The sequence below is a fragment of the Salmo salar genome, chromosome 09 (assembly GCF_965601325.2).
Source record: "Salmo salar chromosome 09, fSalSal1, whole genome shotgun sequence".
Taxonomy (NCBI): Eukaryota; Metazoa; Chordata; class Actinopteri; order Salmoniformes; family Salmonidae; genus Salmo; species Salmo salar.
In genome coordinates, this window is record NC_138299.1 from 69,986,141 (window position 1) to 70,009,663 (window position 23,523).

A 23,523-nucleotide genomic window follows, 5' to 3' on the forward strand; every position below is an offset into this window, starting at 1 on the left:
CTGGTGCTCAAAATCTCGAGGTTTTCCTCTCCTGAGGTAGAGTATCTCATAATAAGCTGTAGACCACACTATTTACAAATAGATTTTCCATCTATATATATTTCGTAGCTGTTTATTTACCACCGTAAACCAATGCTGGCACTAAGACAGCACTCAAAGAGCTGTATAAGGCCATAAGCAAACAAGAAAATGCTCATCCAGAGGCGGCGCTCCTAGTGGCCGGGGACATTAATGCAGGGAAACTTAAATCCGTTTTACCTCATTTCTACCAGCATGTTAAATGTGCAACCAGAGGAAAAAAACTCTAGACCACCTTTACTCCACAGACAGAGACGTGTACAAAGCTCTCCCTCGCTCTCCATTTGGCAAACCTTACCTTAACTCTATCCTCCTGATTCCTGCTTTAAAGCAAAAATGTAAGCAGGAAGTACCAGTGACTCGCTCAATAAGGAAGTGGTCAGATGACGCAGATGCTAAGCTGCAGGACTGTTTTGCTACCACAGACTGGAATATGTTCCGGGATTCATCCGATGGCATTGAGGAGTACACCACATCAGTCACTGGCTTCATCAATAAGTGCATCGATGACGTCGTCCCCACAGTGACCATACGTACCCCCAACCAGAAGCCATGGATTACAGACAACATCCGCACTGAGCTAAAGGGTAGAGCTGCCGCTTTCAAGGATTGGGACTCGAACCCGGATGCTTATAAGAAATCCCGCTATGCCCTCAGACAAACCATCAAACAGGTAAAGCGTCAATACAGGACTAAGACTGAATTGTACTACACCGGCTCCGACGCTCGTCGGATTTGGCAAAGCTTAAAAACTATTATAGACACAAGCCAACTAGATGAGCTAAATAACTTCCATGCTCGCTTCGAGGAAAGAAACACGGAAGCATGCATGAGAACATCAGCTGCTACAAACGACTGTGTGATCACAGTAAGTAAGACCTTTAAACAGGTCAACATTCACAAAGCTGCAGGGCCAGACGCATTACCAGGATGTGTACTCTGAGCATGCGCTGACCAACTGGCAAGTGTCTTCACTGACATTTTTAACCTTTCCCTCACCGAGTCTGTAATACCAACATGCTTCAAGCAGACCACCATATTCCCTGTGCCCAAGAACACCAAGGTAACCTGCCTAAACAACTATCGAACCGTAGGACTCACATCTGTAGCCATGAAGTGCTTTAAAAGGCTGGTCATGGCTCATATCAACACCATTATCTCAGAAAACATAGACCCAATTTGCATACTTTCCCAACAGATTCACAGATGATGCAATCTCTATTGCACTCCACACTGCCCTTTCACACCTGGACAAAAGGAACACCTACGTGAGAATGCTATTCATTGACTACAGCTCAATGTTCAACACCATAGTGCCCTTAAAGCTCTTCAATAAGCTAAGGACCCTGGGACTAAACACCTCCCTCTGGAACTGGATCCCGGACTTCCTGACAGGCTGCCCCCAGGTGGTAAGGGTAGGTAACAACACATCTGCCATAATGATCCTCAACATGGGGCCTCTCAGGGGTGTGTGCTCAATCCCGTCCTGTACTCCCTGTTCACCTATGACTGCATGGCCAAGCACGAATCCAACACCATCATTAAGTTTTCCGATGACACAACAGTGGTAGGCCTGATCACCGACAACGATGAGACAGCCTATAAGGAGGAGGTCAGAAATCTGGCAGTGTGGTGCCAGGATAACAACCTCTCTCTCAACGTGATCAAGATAAAGGAGCTGATTGTGGACTACAAGAAAAGGAGGACCGAGCACTCCCCCATTCTCATCAACGGGGCTGTAGTGGAGCAGGTTGAGAGCTTCCTTGGTGTCCACATCCCCAACAAACTATCATGGTCCAAGCACACCAAGACAGTCATGAAGAGGGAACAACAAAGCCTATTCCCCCTCAGGAGACTGAAAAGATTTGGCATGGGTCCTCAGATCCTCAACAAGTTCTACAGCTGTGCCATCAAGAGCATCCTGACTGGTTGCATCACCACCTGGTATGGCAACTGCTCAGCCTCCAACCACAAAGCACTACAGAGGGTAGTATGTACGGCCCAGTACATCACTGGGGCCAAGCTTCCTGCCATCCAGGACCTCTATACCAGGTGGTGTCAGAGGAAGGCCCAAAAAATTGCCAAAGACTCCAGCCACCCTAGTCAAGGACTGTTCTCTCTGCTACCGCACAGTAAGCAGTACCGGAGTGCCAAGTCTATGTCCAATAGGTTTCATAACAGCTTCTACCTCCAAGCCGTTAGACTCCTGAACAGCTAATCAAATGGCTACCTTGACTATTTGCATTGCGCCCCCCCCCCCCCCCCCACCCATTTTTTACACTGCTGCTACTCTCTTTTTATTATCCATGCATAGTCACTTTACCTCTACCTTCAGGTATGTATTTGTGCAAAGCTGCCATCAAGGCAAAGGGTGGCTACTTTGAAGAATCTCAAATATAAAATATATTTTGATTCGTTTTACACTTTTTGGTTACTACATTATTCCATATTTGTTATTTCATAGTTTTGATTTATTCACTATTATTCCACATTGTAGAACATAGTAAAAAAATAAATTAAAACCCTTGAATGTATAGGTGTGTCCAGACAGCAAGAAATAAAATATATTTTAAGTGCGACACTCCAGACCTCGGTGAGGAATGAATGTGTTTGCAGGGAAACATTTATGGACTCCCCTGGCCTAAATTGTCTTTGTTATTCAAATGTACTCAAAATAATCAGTGTCAGAACACAAATACAGTATTAGTTATTTAATATTCTCACATTCAATTAAATGTTTTTGATAAAATACAAAATACAAAAAGCAACAGTAATTTCATTACCTTTTCAAGCGATTTAATCTCATTGTGAGATACTTATGTTTGATATAATAAAATGCATAGTTTGGCGTAATGGATGAGATATAGCTTTGAAAGCTAACAATTTTAAATATATAGTATACAAACATACAAATATGTTCATGTGAATAAATAAAGAAATATGAAAACATCAATGATAAACTGCATGGATGTCTTTTTTACACTAGGTGGCACCAAAGCAGCTTTCTTGTGGGAATTAAATAATTATTTAGCTTGAGTAGGATAACACCATTTCATAAATAAATATTAAATAAATATTATTATTAAATATAATTATAACTTAATCAATATGATCATTTCTCTGTCTGTATTTCTTACTTTTGTTTTTCTTTTGAGTGGCAGTCCACGGGTACATGTGATATGAAATTATATATGATTTGATATGAATATTGTACCTGTAACCCCCCCAACAAAATAATGACAAAACAAATATAATCTTGGCCACAAAAATAAAATAACAAAATACATAGAATAGTAGGATGGCCGGAATGGCCATAGCCATGTCTCTGATGTGTCCACAGAGTAGTGTCTTCTACACATTCACATGTCTTTTTCCACGGTTTCTTCCAGTCATATCCTCACACCAGTCTAGTCATAGCCTGAAAATCATATTTTTGTAGTTAGCACACTGCACACTACCACCATTTTCTCTCATTGAAGTGTAGATATTGTTGTTAAAAGTCTGACTTATTCATAATAACCTGCTACCTTTTGAAGAAGAGATTCCAACAGTTGTACAAATTCCCTGCTGTCCTTCATTGGGTAGGAATCACATCCTTGGCAGACTTTTTTCTGAGGGAATAAAGGAACACCGAAAACTTAGTTGGCCCACACAATTTAACTTTAAAAAGTTAAAATACAAATTTGAAGTTACTCTTAGATTTGGACTGAACAGAGGCCTAGTAAAGTAACTACTACCCCTAACTTACTTTCCACATTGCCTCACATAATTCTTATGTGATTATGTTTAATAATGATAATGCTATTAATGTAATTTGGAAAATAATGGCAAGGCTCACCTCTCTCTCCTCCCGACTGCAGGAGTCTACACCTGTAAACTAAAAACAGAACAAAGCAACATGTTAATATTTTGCCACAATCTTGCTATGTACATTTCTAAATATTAAGAACACCGGCTCTTTCCATGACATAGACTGATCAGGTGACTCGAGATGAACACTATGATCCCTTATTGATGTAAGTTAAATAAGGATTTTTAAGCCTTGAGAACATTTTGACATGGATTGTGTATGTGTACCATTCAGAGGGTGAATGGGCAAGACAAGACTTAAGTGTCTTTGAACAGGGTATGGTAGTAGGTGCCAGGTGCACCAGTTTGTGTCAAGAACTGCAACGCTGCTGGGTTTTTCACGCTCAACAGTTTCCCATGTATATAAAGAATGGTCCAGCACCCAAAGGACACCCAACCAAATTCACACAACTGTGGGAAGCATTGGAGTCAAATGGGCCAGCATCCCTGTGGAACGCTTTCGACACCTTGTAGAGTCCATGCCCGCATGAATTGTGAATTGAAGCTGTTCTGAGGGCAAAAGGAGGGGGGTGCAACTCAATATTAGGAAGGTGTTAATGTTTTGTTCAACTCAGTGTACATTATTCTTGTTTTCTGAAGTGACTCACAGTCAGTGGGTTGAGGTTTCTGCTAACTTTACACTGCAATTTCTTTTGTTTGGTCTTGAGACGAGGTACCATCTTCTGGAAGCACTCCAAGGTAGATAGGAAACAGCACTCCTGTAAAAAGCAAAATGACACACTAAATGATGGACGTTGGATAAAACAAGACTGCTTATTTTCCACTAATGAAACAAGTTGAGGCAAATCATTTGAATGTCTTTTGATACTTTTTTACACTCACATGAAAACGTTGTAATGTGGAATGAGAACCACTGGAGAGAGCTGCTGTATAGTAAATTAACCCACATACTATCTTCAAGCTGAGTTAGACATTTGCCACACTTCTACATTTGAGCATATTTCATTAACCTGAACCTCAACCAGAATACATACAATATTTCCAGTTCATACCAGCCAAATGTATTCTATTGAGCCGCATACAACACCTGATTCCCATATAATAACATGAGCCGCTCTCAAGTATGTTACTCCTCTCAGAGACATAGTTAAGTTGTAATAATTTTAATTACAATTTCTATAACTTTTTTTTGTACATTTTAGTAATTTAGCAGACGCTCTCATCCAGAGTGACTTGCAGGAGTAATGAGGGTTAAGTGCTTTGCTCAAGGGCACATCAACAGATTTTTCACCTAGTCGGCTCTGGGATTCAAACCAGCGACTATTTGGTTTCTGGCCCAACGCACTTAACCGCTAGGCTACCCTCCACCCTATATTGATGGTCTTATAATTTCCTACAAAACTGTGACTCACAAGTCATATTCTGTTTTTCAGAGTAAGACTTTCTCATTACACTAACACGTCCAAACCCCGACAAAGCCAAAGCGATCAAGAAACAATGTTTCCACCAACGTATCTAATACAGAAAAATGTCTTTCCGCGCTTCACTGAGATTAAGTAGACGTTTTCACTGTTTTTACTTGCTGCCTGTTTCCAGTTTCCCCACTTTGACTGGGCGTTTCACAGAATAGATAGAAAATAGCTCTCTCTTTGACGTGACAACACATTTTCCAGGTTGAGGCTTTCGTTTGTCTCTACCATTAGGCAATGATATTTTCCCCATGCTGTGGGCCTCAAACTCTTGAATTCTCAAACAATAACTGACCAACGTTACTTAGACGGCTAGTGTAAAAACGAGAGCATGGCAACCTTTGATCAAGCGTTCACCCGTGGAATATTGGTAACAGACTGGTTCCATGGTATACTAATGAATTATTTGGTCCTGTTTAGGACAACCATGTTCAACTAACTTCAAGATATAGTCAAACATTTTCTAAAGCAGTAGCACAGTTTGTCTCTCGGGTAAAAGCCACAGAGACGTGAGTGCGATTACTCATCACATTTCTCCTAAATGTGCACAAGTAACTCCAAGAGACATGGAGATCACTTTCACATTGACTCATTCATGCACAGAACTCTGACAAAAACACATGCCAAACTGGATTGACTGTCAGTGCAACTGATAAATAGCTGAAAGAAATACTAATCTCTTTCATCAAGTGGATGTTTTCTTAAGTTACATCTATAGTGTTGTTGTTTTTTTGACGAAAGAGTGATTCTGACGAGTGTGTGGCCCTCTACTCGCTACAATCATCTTATGTTAACACTAAATGTACTCCACCTACTAAGCTAAAACATTTTTTTTTAATTAGGTAGACTGTCCATTAAAGTAATTGTCCAGTGTTTCCAGATTTCTATGAAATATTACCTATAATGAATTACAATGAGTGAAATAGTTTTCCTTCCCCCCTGTTTTTTTTATTAAGTATGCTAAAAGCAGTTTTTCTGTGTTGGAATGGTGGTGAGTGTATACATGTCATTACAAATATTCATGTGAGTAGATCGCTGGTTGGCCAGCTAACAACATTATTTGGGTATGAGTTAGTAGAATATGAACATTTAAAAGTGACATTTTCACCAGACGGTTACTTTAATACCGTCAGTTAGTTTATTTGGTTTAGTTTCAAGTAATTCACATATTGTCAACTCAATTGGCCCTACCCATGCTAGTAATTTAGCTGAAACTATTTGTAGTGAACAAATTCATTAAGTAATACTGTGTACCTTTCCTTTGTTTGATGACAAAAGGATTACTGAACATATTAATACAAATTAGACTATATGAAACTAACTATTTACTAATTATTGGTGATATAAACAACTAACTATATACATCATTTATGCAACTCTATTACAAATGTAATTGCTTTATACTATTGTTGATGATAATTTTTACCATAAGATCATTATTTCTTGACCTCACAAGACCACATTCGCCGGCTATAGTACTAGCGTGCTACATTATGCGATATACAGTACAGTAGGTGTGAGAGCAAGACTAATAGCAACCACAATAACAGAGGTCATTACTTGTCTGTGAGTTTACTTACAGTGATTCTTTTGCTTGTAAAGTAAATAAGGTATTGTGGATTTTCTTTAGAAGAATCGCTTACCTCTATATCCATGGTAGGAGTGTTCAACATCACGCCGTTGTGCTGCAAGAACAACAAAAAAACAGAGGTGTTGTTACTGAGGTTGCGTCTTATACCTATCAACCCCCCAAAAAATAGAAGGGTGAGAAATTGTGGTAATACTTTCTATGAACCATTTACAGCCTTCATAAATGTAAAAAAGGCAATAGACGCATTGCATCACAAAGTTAGTATAATGCATAATAAAACATGTTATGATCATTAGTAAAAGCTCCTGGTTTCTTGCAAGAACCCATGAAATACATAAGCGCTTACAACACATAAGCTTCGAAAAAGGTGTTCAATAAATTGCAGATTGACCTACCTCCACACTTTTGTTCAGCTGTCTTAACTCCTTTAGTACTTCAGTCAGCTTCATTGTTCTCTCGACGTTGTCTGCATTCGCCAAAACACAACAGGTGATGGCTAGGAGACAACAAACAAGCAGCTTCATCTTTTTCTTAACCTGCTTTAACGATGGCACAAATTACCCAAAGGATGCTGTTCAAAACATTGACTGGTAATGTGGACAGGTGTTTAACTTACCTATATATTTGTCCATCAGGACACAGGAAAACCACGTTTGAGAGATTGGAAAACTGCTGAAAGTATGAATGAATGAGTAATGACTTTTTCTTTTCCACTGGCCACTACGTGAGCTCAGAGTTGTGCATGCGTGGGGCGTAGGGATGCAAGTGCGTGAACGAAAACATACTTTCTGCACACAAGGCAGGAAACTACAGAGCACCGTTAGTTCCCATTTTCACTTTGAATCAGAGGACCTATAGCTGGCTATACAGTATGTATCATTGGTGACAACCTGAACGTACAAAACATTATGAACACCTGCACTTTCCTTGACTAACCAGGTGAATCCAGGTGAAGGCTATGAAACCTTATTGATGTCACTTGTTAAATCCACTTCAATCAGTGTAGATGAAGGGTAGGAGACAGGTTAAAAAAGGATTTTCAAGCCTTGAGACAATTGAGACATGGATTGTGTATGTGTGCCATTCAGAGGGTGAAAGGGTGAGACAAAAGATTGAAGTTCCTTTGAAGGGAGTATAGTAGTAGGTGCCAGGCCCCCCGGTTTATGTGAAGAACTGAAACGCTGCTGGATTTTTTATGCTCAAGTTTTTGGCGTTTATCAAGAATGGTCCACCACCCAAAGGACATCCAGCCAACTCCGGCTCAACTGTGGGAAGCATTGGAGTCAACAAGGGCCAGCATCCCTGTGGAATGCTTTCGACGCCTTGTAGAGATGCCCTGACAGATTGAGGCTGTTCTGAGGGGATTAGGAAGGTGTCCTTAATGTTTTGTACACTCAGTGTATCTACAGACACACCAAAGGGATATTTGTGTGTGTGTGTGTGGTTGGCTTCCTACACAAACATAACCTGTAAGAACAACAGGAAATTCTTTGAATGACTACAGCAATGACAGTTCAAAGGCCAAGGGCACTTCGCAATATTTCCCTCTTCTGGGAGGATATCCTTTTGCACCAAAACAGAAAGAAACCCTTGAAACCAAATTCCGGTGACTCCCACCTGAAACCTATCCCGAGACTGAGGCCGGCTGTTTATTACTCCTGAAACCTAATTAAAATTAAACGTACATGAATTCAGTTTCTGTCCATATAGTATTGCTCATTTTGGGAATTGTACAATATTTGTAAATTGTGGGAAAATTCTGCATCAGTCTCAAACAAACAATTTACATTTACATTTACATTTAAGTCATTTAGCAGACGCTCTTATCCAGAGCGACTTACAAATTGGTGCATTCACCTTATAATATCCAGTGGAACAACCACTTTACAATAGTGCATCTAAATCAATTGAATAGGTACCAGTCAAAACTGGAGACAGAGCTTTGCAGGAGACCGTTGATTTCAATTAAAGACAGTGGGTGTGGGTGATGTTACCAGTGTGTGTAGGTCCCTAGCTAAAGTACAGCAGCAACAGTATTTTTGCTATGTATTGTTGTGTGTAATGATTGCATCTTTAGGTTGGTGTGTTGGTCGCTGAATCATAGACTCACTAGTCAATGAAGATGAATAGCAAGTAATGAAAGTAGTCTTAAAACATCTGCGGTGGCTGAGTGTATGTCAAAACTGTGATTATAATCTATCTATGGCATTTAACTCATACATTTGTAGTGGAACAAATACACTGAGTATACAAAACATTAGGAACACCTGCTCTTTCCATGACATAGACTGACCAGGTGAAATCCAGGTGAAAGCTATGATCCCTTATTGATGTCACTCGTTAGATCCACTTCAATCAGTGTAGATGAAGGGGAGGAGACAGGTTAAAGAAGAAGCCTTGAGACAATTGAGACATGGATTGTGTATGTGTGCCATTCAGAGGGTGAATGTGCGAGACAAAATATTTAAGTGTCTTTGAACAGGGTATGGTAGTAGGTGCCAGGCGCACCAGTTTGAGTGTGTCAAGAACTGCAAAGCTGCTGGGGTTCCCCCGCTCAACAGTTTCCCGTGTGTATCAACAATGGTCCACCACACAAAGGACATCCAGCCAACTTGACACAAGTGTGGGAAGCATTGGAGTCAACATCCAGTAGGCCAGCATCCCTGTGGAACGCTTTTGACACCTTGTAGAGTCCATGCCCTGACGAATTGAGGCTGTTCTGAGGGCTTAAAGGGGTGCAACTTGTCTGGTCACAAATTGTACCTTTTCATTTTATAATCAAAATGGGGAAAGTATTTTTAATGAACACTGTTTGCCATTATCTTAGCGCTACTTTTAACACTTCACGTGTTCTTTTTAACTTCTGTGTCATCTTATTTCATTATTTTATTCCAAACAGTGTCATAATAATTCCCTGTTGGGGGGGGGGGCGGGGGGAATCCTCCCCATGATTTCATTTGATATAACCTCTTGTGTTAGTCAGACAGGAAGCAGCGTCGTGTCCAAGTGTACCTAACCCGGTTTCTGCAGCGTCAGCATTCTTAGTTTACCTAAGGAGTTCCATCATCTCACGGAGCGGAAGCTATACTACTGGCTTCTATCTTCAGAGGAGGAAGTGAGCTTGTGACAGATTAGAGAGAACCCCTCCTTCTCTGTCTCCCTGGTCATTGTTTCAGCATAAAGGAAATAGTGGGTGGGGACTGTGGCTAAGAGCTGTGAAGCAACGAACACTAGTACTACACATAGACCGTGTAGGGGAAAGGCCCTCACGAGCCTCCCTTATCATCCTGCGGTAAGGTGTATCTCTGTGGAACTGGCTATTCCATTACTAAAGGAGTCTGAGAGTTGGTTATGACACATGGAAGGGATTTGTGTCCTCAGGTAGACATGAGACGAATCAGAACTTTCCTTGTCCAGTCATATACCAATACGACCTGGTGTGATAGTGTGGGATATGCCTGTGCGAGCCATTTGGCATTGAGTAAAGGTGGGTGTCGGGGAGAACTCTGTCACTGTGAATTCAGAAAGGGAGAGTTGTTTTCTGTGGTGTTAAACACAGTGCAAGACATGTGGCTAAATTACAGCCGTACAGATATTGTTCCTTAACTGTGATAATGAACTAAATAATGATCAACTTTTATTTTGTAACATTTTATTTTCTGATTGTTTATTGAACGGGAACTATCAAAATTAGGGGGTTAGTATACAGTGCATTCGGGAAGTATTCCGACCCCTTTGCTTTTTCCACATTTTGTTACATTACAGCCTTATTCTAAAATTGATTTTAAAAATCCTTATCAATCTACACACAATACGCCATAATGACAAAGCGAAAACAGGTTTTTAGAATTTTTTTGTAAACGTATAAAACTTAAAAAACAGAAATAGCTTATTTACATAAGTATTCCGACCCTTTGCTATGAGACTCGAATTTGAGCTCAGGTGCATCCTGTTTCCATTGATCATCCTTGAGATATTTCTACAACTTGATTGGAGTCCACCTGTGGTAATTTCAATTGATTGCACATGATTTGGAAAGGCACACACCTGTCTATATAAGGTCCCACAGTTGACAGGTCATGTCAGAGCAAAAACCAAGCCAAGGAATTGTCGTAGAGTCCGAGACAGGAAACCGGAAGCCACTCCTCAGTAAAATGCACGACAGCCTGCTTGGAGTTTGCCGAAAGGCACCTAAAGACTCTCAGATCATAAGAAACAACATTCTCTGGTCTGATGAAACCAAGACCAACTCTTTGGCCTGAATGCCAAGTGTCACGTCTGGAGAAAACCTGGCACCATCCCTTCTACGGTGAAGCATGGTGGTGGCAGCATCATTCTGTGGGGATGTTTTTCAGTGGCAGGTACTTTGAGACTAGGGCAAAGTACAGAGAAAGATCCTTGATGAAAACCTGCTCCAGAGTGCTCAGGACCTCAGACTGGGGCGAAGGTTCACCTTCCAACAGGACAACGACCCTAAGCACACAGCCAAAACAACACAGGAGTGACTTCGGGACAAGTGTCTGAATGTCATTGTGGTCCAACCTGAGCCTGGATTTGAACACGATCGAACATCTCTTGAGAGACCTGAAAATAGCTGTCCAGTGATGCTCCCCATCTAACCTGACAGAGCTTGAGAGGATCTGCAGAGAAGAATGGGCACCCCAAATACAGGTGTGCTAAGTTTGTAGCGTCCTACCCTAGAAGACTCGAGGCTATAATCGCTGCCAAAGATGCTTCAACAAAGTACTGAGTATAGGGTCTGAATACTTATGTAAATGTGATATTTAAATTTTAAATGTTTACTGTTTTTGCTTTGTCGTTATGGGTTATTGTGTATAGATTGATGAGGAAAAACATCTATTTAATCAATTTCATAATAAGGCTGTAACGTATCAAAATGTGGAAAAAGTCAAGGGGTCTGAATACTTTCTGAATGCACTGTACCATTTTCTTTTCAAAAGAATACCGAAAGAATACCATCATGTCTGTGTATTGACAAATGACAAATGAATTCAAAATACAACTGTATCGTTCTTTCTCCAGGGATAACGTGTTTTGTAATCTGTTATCAGGTGCTTTTATGTAATCTGCTGGGGACTACAGACGGAAATTAGCGGTTAGCTAAATCTGTCTCAACGCATAATTTCTCAGTTTTCTGAGACTTATGTTTTAGTTGTAAATTGTCCCTGAATACAATTTTATCCCTGAAGGGAGGGTATAAAATAAGTGACCTGCTACTGAGAAATATTACGTACCACTTTCTTGACAATCAACCCTTTGATGGTAAAATAATTGTAAATGTTATTATTTGAGCTTTATATCAACTAAAGACTAAGTACAGGAGTTTATGGTAGATTTAAACAACCTTAAACAGAATAAAATCTAACAGCTAAAATCAAACTTTCCAAATTTGAAGTTTAAATGGAATTCACTGCAATTCTTTTTTTTTTTTATGTATATCGGTTGCATTGGATAATCAAATCATCATTGGACGAGGACAGGCTGTTTTATTATGTTATAAATAATGATCATTCATGAAATACAAAACACTCGATTGTGACAGATACTTTGTACACCCACCTACAATGTTGATATTTCCAACACTGCGGTCTCCTCGCTGTAAAGTGCTAATGAGCATTTCCGGAGGGGCTGACGATAACGCTCAACACACTGGGCATGTAGCCAAGTTGATTGTTTATTTGTTTCTTTTGTTATGAATATTCTGAAAAGAGAACATTGTCACAGTTTGAAACATTAAATAACAGGACTATGCAATTTGGAGCTGTGATGGTTAAAGGTGGTGTACCTGCTTTTAGGATGATTCAAAATGAGAAAACAGAACAACAAATTGACAATAATACGGTAAGTATACATGCAGGAAGAAGAAATGCCGTGGGTGGGGGATCGCCTCTGTTGGTCCTCCACATCAAAAGGGAACCATTGATTCAACCCATTGTTGTAAAAATGTCAATCTGTTACTGTAAAATTTAACTCAGTAACATACATTTATTGACATAATAGGCACATATGAATGCCCCCAAAAAGGTTATCAAGATGAAGGCTTGCTTGACTTAGATCAAATCTAAAAGGCAAACATATCTAAAATAAATAAAAAATATTGACCTGTAACAAATTGTATTACTTTCAATAAGTAGAAGTAACAGTCTACTACAGCCTACTTAGTTTGATCACATATTGTTATTTTCCTATGCTCAACAGTGTCAACTTCTTTTCACCCTAAACTGAACATTCAGAAATTACATGTATAGAATATTTGTGATGATTTGTGATATTATAAAAATATTATATGAACATATGTGTTCTAATATTTGTTATGCTTCCCTTTACTTACTGTAATCTGATTTTTTCTTATGTTTTATTGTGAAAGGAAAGGGTGAAATTCACACAGTTTAAACAACAACATCCATAAGAAATCCATCATGGGAGACTATTTTTTAAAAGCTGGATCATGTTGTATGTTCTTAATTGATTGTTGCTGCCTTCTTGGCCAGGTCTCCCTTGTAAAAAAGAGACTCTGGGTCTCAATGGGCTTTTTCCTGGTTAAATAAAGGTTAAATAAAATAAAAATGAAACATGATACTTTGATTAACCTTTATTGATTAAAGATTCATATTAATAAAATATTTCAGAATTGTTCAACCTCTTGCAAAAGTGGTTTGATAAACACCTCAAACTAAACTGAATTCTACCGCTTTACAATTCCAAATCTGTTTCTAAATACTTTAATTCAGCAATTGTAATATATTCCGAATAATGATAAATCTCCAATGTCTTAATACAGAGCTTGTAAGTGACCATTAAAATCACCTGGTGCCCTTCAAGAATGTCACATTCAGTACTTTCTATTTAAAGACTTAATTCAGCTACTCTAGGAGGTTCAAATAAAGATGTACATACCATTAAAGTAATCAACCTTCGTAAACCTCAACCAAGACCAATGTGATCTCTTTCACTTTAACTTATGCTTAGACCACTGATTAAATAATGGCACCTTCTAAATAGTCATAACAATGACACATACTTGACCTTTGGAGTCAACGGCTACCATCTTTAACAAGCAAAGATGAAAGGGCATTAAGAGCTTTGGTAATTGGTGGATTTATGGGAATAGAGCAAAAGCAGCCTGGGTGTGGGAGTATTTCAACAAATGAAGACAAGTTTTCTGAACAGATCTTCAACCACAAGAATAGGGGAATAACGCTCATTGGGGGGCTGAATTCAACCAGTCTTGTGTATCGACAGTATAATGGTTCTCGTCAGGGGCGTTAAAAGGCTGCCTTCAAGATGTTTACCATCTAATACTAGCTATTAGGCCTATATCTCCATTTATCCACTAACTAGACATTTTTATGGGATAAGAACAACATATGGCTGAGGCCATGGTGACTGTTCACTAAACACTAGACAGTGATGTTTCCTTTCTCAATCTCACCTTGGTCAAGTTGAGAAAGTGGACTGACTAATTTGACTCATGGACCTATTCTCAAAATGTGATATTCTCTGCTGGTTTGTTATACATTTAGGTTACTTGATTAATACACATCTGTAATTACAAACATAATTAGATCCTAGGTACATTCCCTAAGATATACTACAGTGCCGTCAGAAAGTATTCATACCCCTCAACTCATTCCACATTTTGTTATTTCAAAATAGATTAAATATATATTTTTTCTCACCCATCTACACACAATACCCCATAACGACAAAGTGAAAACGTGTTTTTAGAAATGTTTGCAAATTTATTAAATAGTCAATACTTTGTAGAAGTATATTTGGCAGCGATTACAGCTATGAGTCTTTCTGGGTAAGTCTCTTATTCAAACTCTGTCAAATTGGTTGTTCATCGTTGATAGACAGCCATTGTCAGGTCTTACCATAGATGTTCAAGTAGATTTAAGTCAAAACTGTAACTACGCCACTCAGGAAAATTCACATTCTTCTTGGTAAGCAACTCCAGTGTAGATTGGCCTTGTTTTTTAGGTTATTGTCCTGCTGAAAGGTGAATCCATCTCCCAGTGTTTAGTGGAAAGCAGACTGAACCAGGTTTTACTCTTTTGCTTGTGCTTAGCTCCATTCGGTTTCTTTTTTATCCTGAAAAACTCCTTAACGATTACAAGCATACCCATAACATGATGCAGCCACCACTATGCTTGAAAATATGGAGAGTGGTACACAGTAATGTGTTGTATTGGATTTTCCCCAAACATAACACTTTATATTCAGGACAAATAAATGTATTCCTTTGCCACATTTTTTGCAGTGTTACTTTAGTGCCTTGTGGCAAAGGATGATTCAAAATCAGGATGCATGTTTTTGAATATTTGTATTCTGTACAGACTTCGTTCTTTTCAGTCTGTCAGTTAGGTTAGCATTGTGGAGTAACTACAATTTTGTTGATCCATCCTTAGTTTTCTCATATCACAGCCATTAAACTCTGTACCTGTTTTAAAGTCACCATTGGCTTCATATTGAAATCCCTGAGCCGTTCCTTGCTCTCCGACAACTGAGTTAGGAAGTACGCCTGTATCTTTGTAGTGACTGGGTGTATCGCTACACCATCCAAAGTGTAATTAATAATTACAACACCATCCTAAGTGTCATTAATAATTACAACATGCTCTAAGGGATATTCAATGTCGTTTTTTAATATATATATATATATATATATATATATATATATATATATATATTATTTGCAAGGCATTGGAAACCCTCCCTGGTCTTTGTGGTTGAATCTGTGTTGGAAATTCACGGCTCGACTGAGGGACCTTACAGAAATTGTATGTGTGAAGTACAGAGATGAGGTAGTCATTACAAAAATCTTGTCAAACACTATTATTGCGCACAGAGTGAGTCCATGCAACCTATGTGACTTGTTAAGAAAATGTTTAATTTAGGCTTGTCATAAATTATTTGATTACTTGTTGACTCAAGACAGTTAAGATTTTCATCTTAATTCATTAATAAAAATGTCAAAACACATAATTCCACTTTGACATTATGGGCTATTGTGTGCAGGCCAGGGACAAAAAGTATCTCAATGTAATAAATATTATATTTAGGCTGTAACACAATAAAACTTGGGAAAAGGGGTGTGAATACTTTCTGAAGGCACTGGTGGTTTACTAATGCAATACCATGTTAGAGGGTTGAGGCACATTTAATATAAATTGCTTCCATTCATGTTTTCCATCTGATTTTCATCTGATTCTCTCTGAATCAGAACTTTGACGATAAGAAGCATCATCAAAATAATACAGTTGTACGAGGCTCGGAAAAATACGTCAGCATTATATCCTGTTTATTAGGGCAGAGCAGAATGGTACATTTTCTTAGACTCCTACGTGTCATGCTTTATCTGAGTGCCTGATCATCTCATCTCTCGTCTCTGTGTTACCATACTTGTATTCATGTCATTCAAACTTTGCTGTCCATGATTCGGTTTTAATACTATTGTCGTGTTTTTGGCTTGAATGTTTACATAAGTCAAAAGGCCAAGACCCTGTAAATGTTCAAGTCAATGTGATGTTATGCGGTCAATACACGAGGAAGCAGGATGGCAGTCTGCCATTGGCAGAATAAGCCATATCAAATGAATTATGGTTACTGACTCACCAAGTGATCACTTTTACTGACAGTTAGTCATCTTAAATTCAACCCAGTCATTTCTTATACCGTGCATTGAGTTATCTGGAGTGACTTACTCATAACACATTCAGCCAGTCTTAGCATATGTTCATCTGATTTCTTGGATTCAGAGCAGTGAGTTTGTCTCTAGATAATGTGAAGGGTGAAATCAAAATATATTTGGATGATCAAACTGTTTAACTGAGCTTGAGAGAAAGGCAAAATCATGTAAGTCTAAGTCAAGACAATTATAGCTGCACTTTATTTTATGTGTCACAAGAGGGAACCAAATAGCCATACAGTAATGTTAGGTGCAAAGGTGTTTGAATAAACATGATCATTTCACTTCCATGGTAAATAGGAGACATTAACTTAGATAAAAGTTATGATTTAATTGAAAAAGTCTACATACATTTGAAATTATTAAATATGTTTTATTTTTTTCTCAAATATCATACAATCGGTGTATAGAGCTGTTAAAATAATTTACAACCCATATGAAAAAAGCCACTATATCACTATATCATAAAGTACCCTTAAAAGAATCAAAGACATATAAGTGAGAGCATTCAAGCAGTGGAAAATAAACGTTGGGAAACATAAGACATTCAATATAGACTTGTCTTTTTCATTATCCTTAGAAACTCCTGCTCGTTGATCTCTCCATCCCCATCTCGGTCTGCTTCATCAATCATTTCCTTTGAAAGATACATTGTTTTAACAGTAGGATTGCTGCATTGAATATGTTTAGGAGGTGAAACGGTAGATCAACAAGTTACAAGTTAGGATATAACATACCTGCAATTCCTCATCTGTCAGGTTTTCGCCTAGCTCCTTGGCAACTCTCTTGAGATTTTTGAAGGAGATTTTGCCCGTGCCGTCATCGTCAAATAAGCGGAAAGCCTTCAGAATTTCTTCTTTTGAGTCTTTTTCACTCTAACAAAAAAAAAAAGAATAAAAATCTATTGAAGTCTATCAAGATCATGTAGGGGAGACCAAGTCCAACCAAAGATCTGCAAAAGATTGAATCTCTTCTCGACTAAGAAAATACATACCATTTTCTGTGTCATCATACAGAGAAAGTCATTAAAATCAATGGTCCCAGAGCCCTCCTTGTCAATGTCTGCAATCATCTTCTTGATCTCTTCTTTCTTTGGTTCAAAGCCAAGGGCACGCATGGCAACCTGGAGCAGCAAGAATAAATGAATTGGTTATATTCAATAAAAGAAAGAAAAATGTTTTCACAAAAAAATGAAGCATACTCTGAACCAGTAGTTGGCATTATGGTGACTAGTTGAGTGTGCTGTTCATATTGGTATAGCCTACCTTGAGTTCCTTCACGTCAATTGTGCCCGACCCATCTGTATCAAACAAGTCAAAGGCCTCTCTGATCTCCTGCTTTTGTTCCTCTGTCAAGTCTGGTTTAGGACCTGCCTTTTTCCTCTGATTGGAAGTGGTGTTGGGTTTTCTGAAGCCTGAAGCCTGTAACATAACAACAAGCTGACAGTTTAACTTTGTAAAGCTGAAGATGAGACAAACATGAACTAGAATCACTATTACCTGCCATGTTCATTGTAGATGGCTAGCTGTTGTTATACCCTAGCTGTAGATAAGGTGCAGGTCCTGAAATTAGTCTAGTTTCAACACTACCAGCCAAATGCTGGTAACTGGTCAGATTTAGCCAACACCTTTTATTCATAGCAGATTTAGCTTGATGCACTATTTACAGCATTTATGAAGTGTATATACATTTCCATGAATAAAATAATGTTAGCTACCTATTTAGCTAAATGCCCTGTGGCTGGTCAAAATGTATGGATGGTTCGTTTGGGGCCCTGCTCAGTGAGATGTAACACATTCTTCTTCCTAGCTAAAAGTGAAGATTGTGCATGTAGCAAGGGGACATTTTTGAATTTTTTATTTAACCTTTATTTAATTAGGCAAGTCAGTTAAGAACAAAATCTTATTTACAATGACTGCCTATACCGGCCAAACCCGGACAACGCTGGGCCAATCGTGCTCCACCCTATGGGACTCCCAATCACGACCAGTTGTGATACAGCCTGGAAATCACCCATTGTAATCCTTGGGTGGGCCGCCTAAGCGTTTTTTCGGGTCGCCTAAGTTCAAACCGTGTAAATATACAGTACCAGTCAAAAGTTCGGACACACCAAAATATTTTACTATTTTCTACATTGTAGAATAATAGTGAAGACATCAAAACTATGAAATAACATATATGGAATCATGTAGTATCATGTAATGTTAAACAAATGAAAATATATTTGAGATTTTCCAAAGTAGCCACCCTTTGCCTTGATAACAGCTTTGCCTACTCTTGGCATTCTCTCAACCAGCTTCACCTGGAATGCTTTTCCAACAGTCTTGGAGTTCGCACCTATGCTGAGCACTTGTTGGCTGCTTCTCCCTCCCTCTGTGGTCCAACTCATCCCAAACCATCTCAATTAGGTTGAGGTCGGGAGGTCGGGTGATTGTGGAGGCCAGGTCATCTGATGCAGCCCTCCATCACTCTCCTTGCTCAAATAGCCCTTACACAGCCTAGGTCATTGTCCTGTTGAAAACAAATGATAGTCCTACTAAGCGCAAACCAGTTGGGATGTCTTCACTATTATTCTACAATGTAGAAAATAGTACATATGCAGAAAAACCCTGGAATGAGTTGGTGTGTCCAAACTTTTGACTGGTATTGTATATAATTAATTGTATACATTTTCGGGAGGGAACAACGCTTTAAGTGTAAACTTAAACAACTAAAACCAGATAACGTATGCAGAAAAGATAATGGACCTATATATCTTTTTATTATATAATCTTTGAGAACTAACAATTACCAAATAAAAAGCTAGACAGTCAGGGAGAATTAAACATTTCAAAACAATACATTTAGCAGTATTAATTTTTGTTATTATGTTTAAGCAAATGAACACGGCATTATCCAGGGCAGAATACGTCAAATTGCAGGAAATTTGCTTTAGCAATGCAACACTGTCTCTCAGCTGCATGGCAAAATGTGTAGCATTGCAGGAAATTAGCTTTAAAAAAGCTCCATGGAGAAATTGGCTTTAAAATGCTACAATTTCTCTACAGAGCACCAAGATGGGGGGCCTCTAAAATGTTCTCTAAAATGTTGCCGCGCCGAAGGCCGACCGCACACATTGCCACGCCCTCTACCACACCCACCACCTAAGCCCCTTTTTGATCCAGAAATAAACCTGGAAATATCAAGAAAATAATACCATGACCTAGCCCAAGTCAATGAAGCAAACACAATATAAGTCAACTTAGATACATAGAAAAGTTAAGCAAGCAGAAACATTGTAGCTGGCTCATTCCAACAATTAGGTGCCTTCCACCAATTAGGTGCCATTCTCATCAACGGGGCTGTAGTGGAGCAGGTTGAGAGCTTCAAGTTCCTTGGTGTCCACATCACCAACAAACTAGAATGGTCCAAACACATCAAGACAGTCGTGAAGAGGGCACAACAAAGCCTATTCCCCCTCAGGAAACTTAAAAGATTTGGCATGGGTCCTGAGATCCTCAAAAGGTTCTACAGCTGCAACATCGAGAGCATCCTGACTGGTTGCATCACTGCCTGGTACGGCAATTGCTCGGCCTCTGACCGCAAGGCACTAGAGAGGGTAGTGCGTACGTCCCAGTACATCACTGGGGCTAAGCTGCCTGCCATCCAGGACCTCGACACCAGGTGGTGTCAGAGGAAGGCCCTAAAAATTGTCTAAGACCGCAGCCACCCCAGTCATAGACTGTTCTCTCTACTACCACATGGCAAGTGGTACCGGAGTGCCAAGTCTAGGACAAAAAGGTTTCTCAACAGTTTTTACCCCCAAGCCTTAAGACTCCTGAACAGGTAATCAAATGGCTACCCGGACTATTTGCATTGTGTGCCCCCCCACCCTCCTCTTTTTACACTGCTGCTACTCTGTTTATCATATATGCATAGTCACTTTAACTATACATTCATGTATATACTACCTCAATTGGGCCGACCAACCAGTGCTCCCGCACATTGGCTAACCGGGCTATCTGCATTGCATCCCACCCACCAACCCCTCTTTTACGCTACTCTCTGTTCATCATATATGCATAGTCACTTTAACCATATCTACATGTACATACTACCTCAATCAGCCTGACTAACCGGTGTCTGTATGTAGCGTGTCTTTTTACTGTTGTTTTATTTTTTTACCTACCTATTGTTCACCTAATACCTTTTTTTGCACTATTGGTTAAGTAAGCATTTCACTGTAAGGTCTACACCTGTTGCATTCAATGCACGTGACAAATAAACTTTGATTTGATTTTGAGTAGTGTAACTTTGTGAAAAAAACGTTCACCTAATCTTAACATTCTGTCACAAAGAGCACATGTTCAACTTAATAAGCACATGTGCAAGTTAATAAAAAAAACGTATTTTCCCATCTCAATGGGTTAAAAAATAAATAAAAAATACTATAGTAAGTGCCTATTAAGTGCCAAATAAAGTAACAAGGTTGACTGTATGTAACAGGGTTGATGATTTCATCTTAAATCATCCATAAATCCCCTTGAGACGGGGAATGGAAGCTTGTGTGAAACAGGGAGGGGGCAATAGCGGAGGTGAATAAAGATGACGGTCCCCCTGTACCTACAAGAAGTTCCCCATATTGTACATTGCTCTCAGTTATCCTTTTTTTGTATGGTCATTAGCAAAGTATACATGATCCCAATTTTAGCTTCAAGACCAGGCAATTTGAAAAACCGGGAAAATTGATTGTGCTGATTTATTGGAACATTGCACCATATTGTGTGCCATAGTTTTAAAACTCAGTGGATAGAGCTTAAACAATTATGTCATATCTGAATTCTGCAATCCTTATGCACGTCCGCAATTGAATGCAAGCTCACCCCAAAAAATATTTGTGAAAACATTGACCAGATCAGTTTTCCACCACAAAATGTAAAAAAAAAAAAAACAGTAGAACTACCTCACCTGCTTTTACACCATGATTTGAATATTAGATGTTCAATGTTTCTCGAGGGAAAATATATTTGAAAGGGAATAGTTTCACCATATTAAAACGAGAGTTCAGTTCATGTAGCTGGGTTGACCTCAAAATGATGGACAGGAAGAAAAAAATACAACGAATCACATTAAATGAACAATAACCTTCAAAAATTACTTTGTCAAAGCAAAAAAATACTTTACAATGGTGGTGTAAACTTGGAGAAATGCTGGGGTTAAGATAATATTTTTGAAGTCAGAGGATACACAGAGTGACATATCAAAAAGCTGAATTTTGGCACTTCTTTAGCAAGTCTTTATTCAATCAGATTTATTGAATTTTCCATGTGGTCTAACATCATAATTAAAGGGCACTTCATTTAATAGAATTCAATATGTGCACAATTTCTAAATAAAATATCAAAAGGGACGCAAAAGGTACTCATTTCGTGGAACGACCCAGCTAAACCCTGTGAATGTGATCTTGAAAAGCTACAGCTATATTCCAGCTACGTCAGCTAGCTAGACAGATGAGTTTTTAGCTAACGTTAGTAACTTAGCGAAAGTAGCTGTTTACTAAGATAGGTACTGTAGCTAGCTAACGAGCTAGCTACTTTGAAACCATCAGTGTAGCTAGCTCAACTGAAAAAGTACTAAACTAACTGACTAGAAAGCTATAGATATTAGTTAGTAAAGCAGAGTTACATACCATCTCGAAATATCAACCCTGCGACGAACAAAATAGACGTATTGCAACTTGAATTCAACAACGTAAAGCTAGAACAGTATCAGGCGGCAGGTAAACAAAGGTTGCCTGGAACTATAGTAGGAGAGTATTTTCAATTACAGGGGAACAGTCCAATAGAAAATGAGTAAATCTTCAAGAAAATACGGAATGGCTTGCCTTGACCAATAGTGGAGTATGTGGGTGGAACACAAGCGCTGGCTTTTCGTACGGCTCTTTTCCTGTCTCCTAGCAACAAACGTGCAAACCGGCGCTTGTTTGCGCACGCGCTCACACATAACTGGAACAGAGCGTGAGCTGCCTGGGACTGCTGCATACAAACAACAAGTTGTTAGAAAACATTTAATCGTTGTGACGTGGAATTAGTTGTGATTTGCAAATTCGTATCGTCTTCCATTGAATGTAAGTTTCCCTTCAATGTACATTATGTGATGTTTTAGGGCAGCAGAACCAGATTTTCATGCGAATATTCTAAAATCCACATAAAAACAATATGCGCATTTTCCCAACAGAGATGTTTATATCAAATCGACGTCTAATAACAGTATGTGCGTGATGATGTGGTACACATACAAATAACTTTTACGGTTAAATTCCCATGTACTTAATAAAAAAGTTTAACGGGTTTCCATTGTATTTTCAACTCCAAGAAGATGTTGCATTATATAGGGAATACGTTATTGTATCACGTGCCCTCTAGCCAACAGCTCACAGATAAAATACGGGTATACACGATGAGAGAGAGATTACATTTATTTGTAAAACGGCAGCCAAGCATCGATCATCACCACATAAGACCCTCGATATTTATTGGAAAGGAGCATCAAGTTCATCACAGTGCAGTTTCACTACCCTGTGAAGTTCATAATTTATTTAATCTAGCCTAATAAACTGCATACTTACTTTCCCGAGTCATAGTGGGAAGACAAAACAATATCATCATGTGACTCCAAGTTGACTTTCATATGATGGTTATTATATCAATATTTGCACTTAAAGGCATTTCCACTGACATTTCTTCCATAATGAATTTTAGACACAAAAAGCTCCCATCTTGTCTAGCGTATTTAGTTTTCCAACAAATTTACTGTTTACCAACAAATGTACTGTTTCCATCAGGCCTGTCTTCAAATGTTTTTATCAGACATGTACTTTACTT

General features: G+C 38.9%; 2 protein-coding genes across 3 annotated transcripts; both read right to left on the reverse strand.

Annotated features, from left to right (window-relative positions):
• Positions 1–2,855: 2,855 nt before the first annotated feature.
• LOC106611666 (uncharacterized) lies at positions 2,856–7,504 on the reverse strand. The gene is made up of 6 exons (XM_014212113.3): positions 7,344–7,504; positions 7,001–7,042; positions 4,536–4,646; positions 3,917–3,955; positions 3,606–3,689; positions 2,856–3,496 (listed from the first exon to the last, which is right to left on the reverse strand). Exons 1-6 carry the CDS (start codon positions 7,470–7,472, stop codon positions 3,476–3,478), a joined length of 426 nt encoding a protein of 141 aa, XP_014067588.2. The 5' UTR covers positions 7,473–7,504; the 3' UTR covers positions 2,856–3,475.
• A 9,334-nt stretch (positions 7,505–16,838) lies between these two features.
• Positions 16,839–22,534, reverse strand: cetn4 (centrin 4). 2 transcript variants are annotated; one of them, XM_082955471.1, is made up of 6 exons: positions 22,329–22,534; positions 18,963–19,171; positions 17,926–18,081; positions 17,655–17,783; positions 17,398–17,535; positions 16,839–17,297 (listed from the first exon to the last, which is right to left on the reverse strand). In XM_082955471.1, exons 2-6 carry the CDS (start codon positions 19,047–19,049, stop codon positions 17,208–17,210), a joined length of 600 nt encoding a protein of 199 aa, XP_082811597.1. In that variant the 5' UTR covers positions 19,050–19,171; positions 22,329–22,534; the 3' UTR covers positions 16,839–17,207. The 2 variants fall into 2 exon arrangements, with proteins under 2 accessions (XP_082811597.1, NP_001134923.1); NM_001141451.2 differs by lacking the exon at positions 18,963–19,171 and having other exon boundaries at positions 16,847–17,297; positions 22,329–22,416.
• Positions 22,535–23,523: the final 989 nt, after the last annotated feature.

Excerpts from the sequence above, each read along its gene's own strand:
- cetn4 (XM_082955471.1), bottom strand. The coding sequence starts at position 19,049 with ATGAGTTGGACCACAGAGGGAGGGAGAAGCAGCCAACAAGTGCTCAGC. Across the intron at positions 17,784-17,925 it reads TTGACGTGAAGGAACTCAAG|GTTGCCATGCGTGCCCTTGG; the intron begins GTAGGCTATACC and ends TTGCTGCTCCAG. Across the intron at positions 17,536-17,654 it reads GTATGATGACACAGAAAATG|AGTGAAAAAGACTCAAAAGA; the intron begins GTATGTATTTTC and ends TTTTTTTGTTAG.
- LOC106611666 (XM_014212113.3), bottom strand. The coding sequence starts at position 7,472 with ATGAAGCTGCTTGTTTGTTGTCTCCTAGCCATCACCTGTTGTGTTTTG. Across the intron at positions 3,956-4,535 it reads GAAACCTCAACCCACTGACT|TTTACAGGTGTAGACTCCTG; the intron begins GTGAGTCACTTC and ends TTCTGTTTTTAG. Across the intron at positions 3,497-3,605 it reads TGGAATCTCTTCTTCAAAAG|GCTATGACTAGACTGGTGTG; the intron begins GTAGCAGGTTAT and ends TATGATTTTCAG.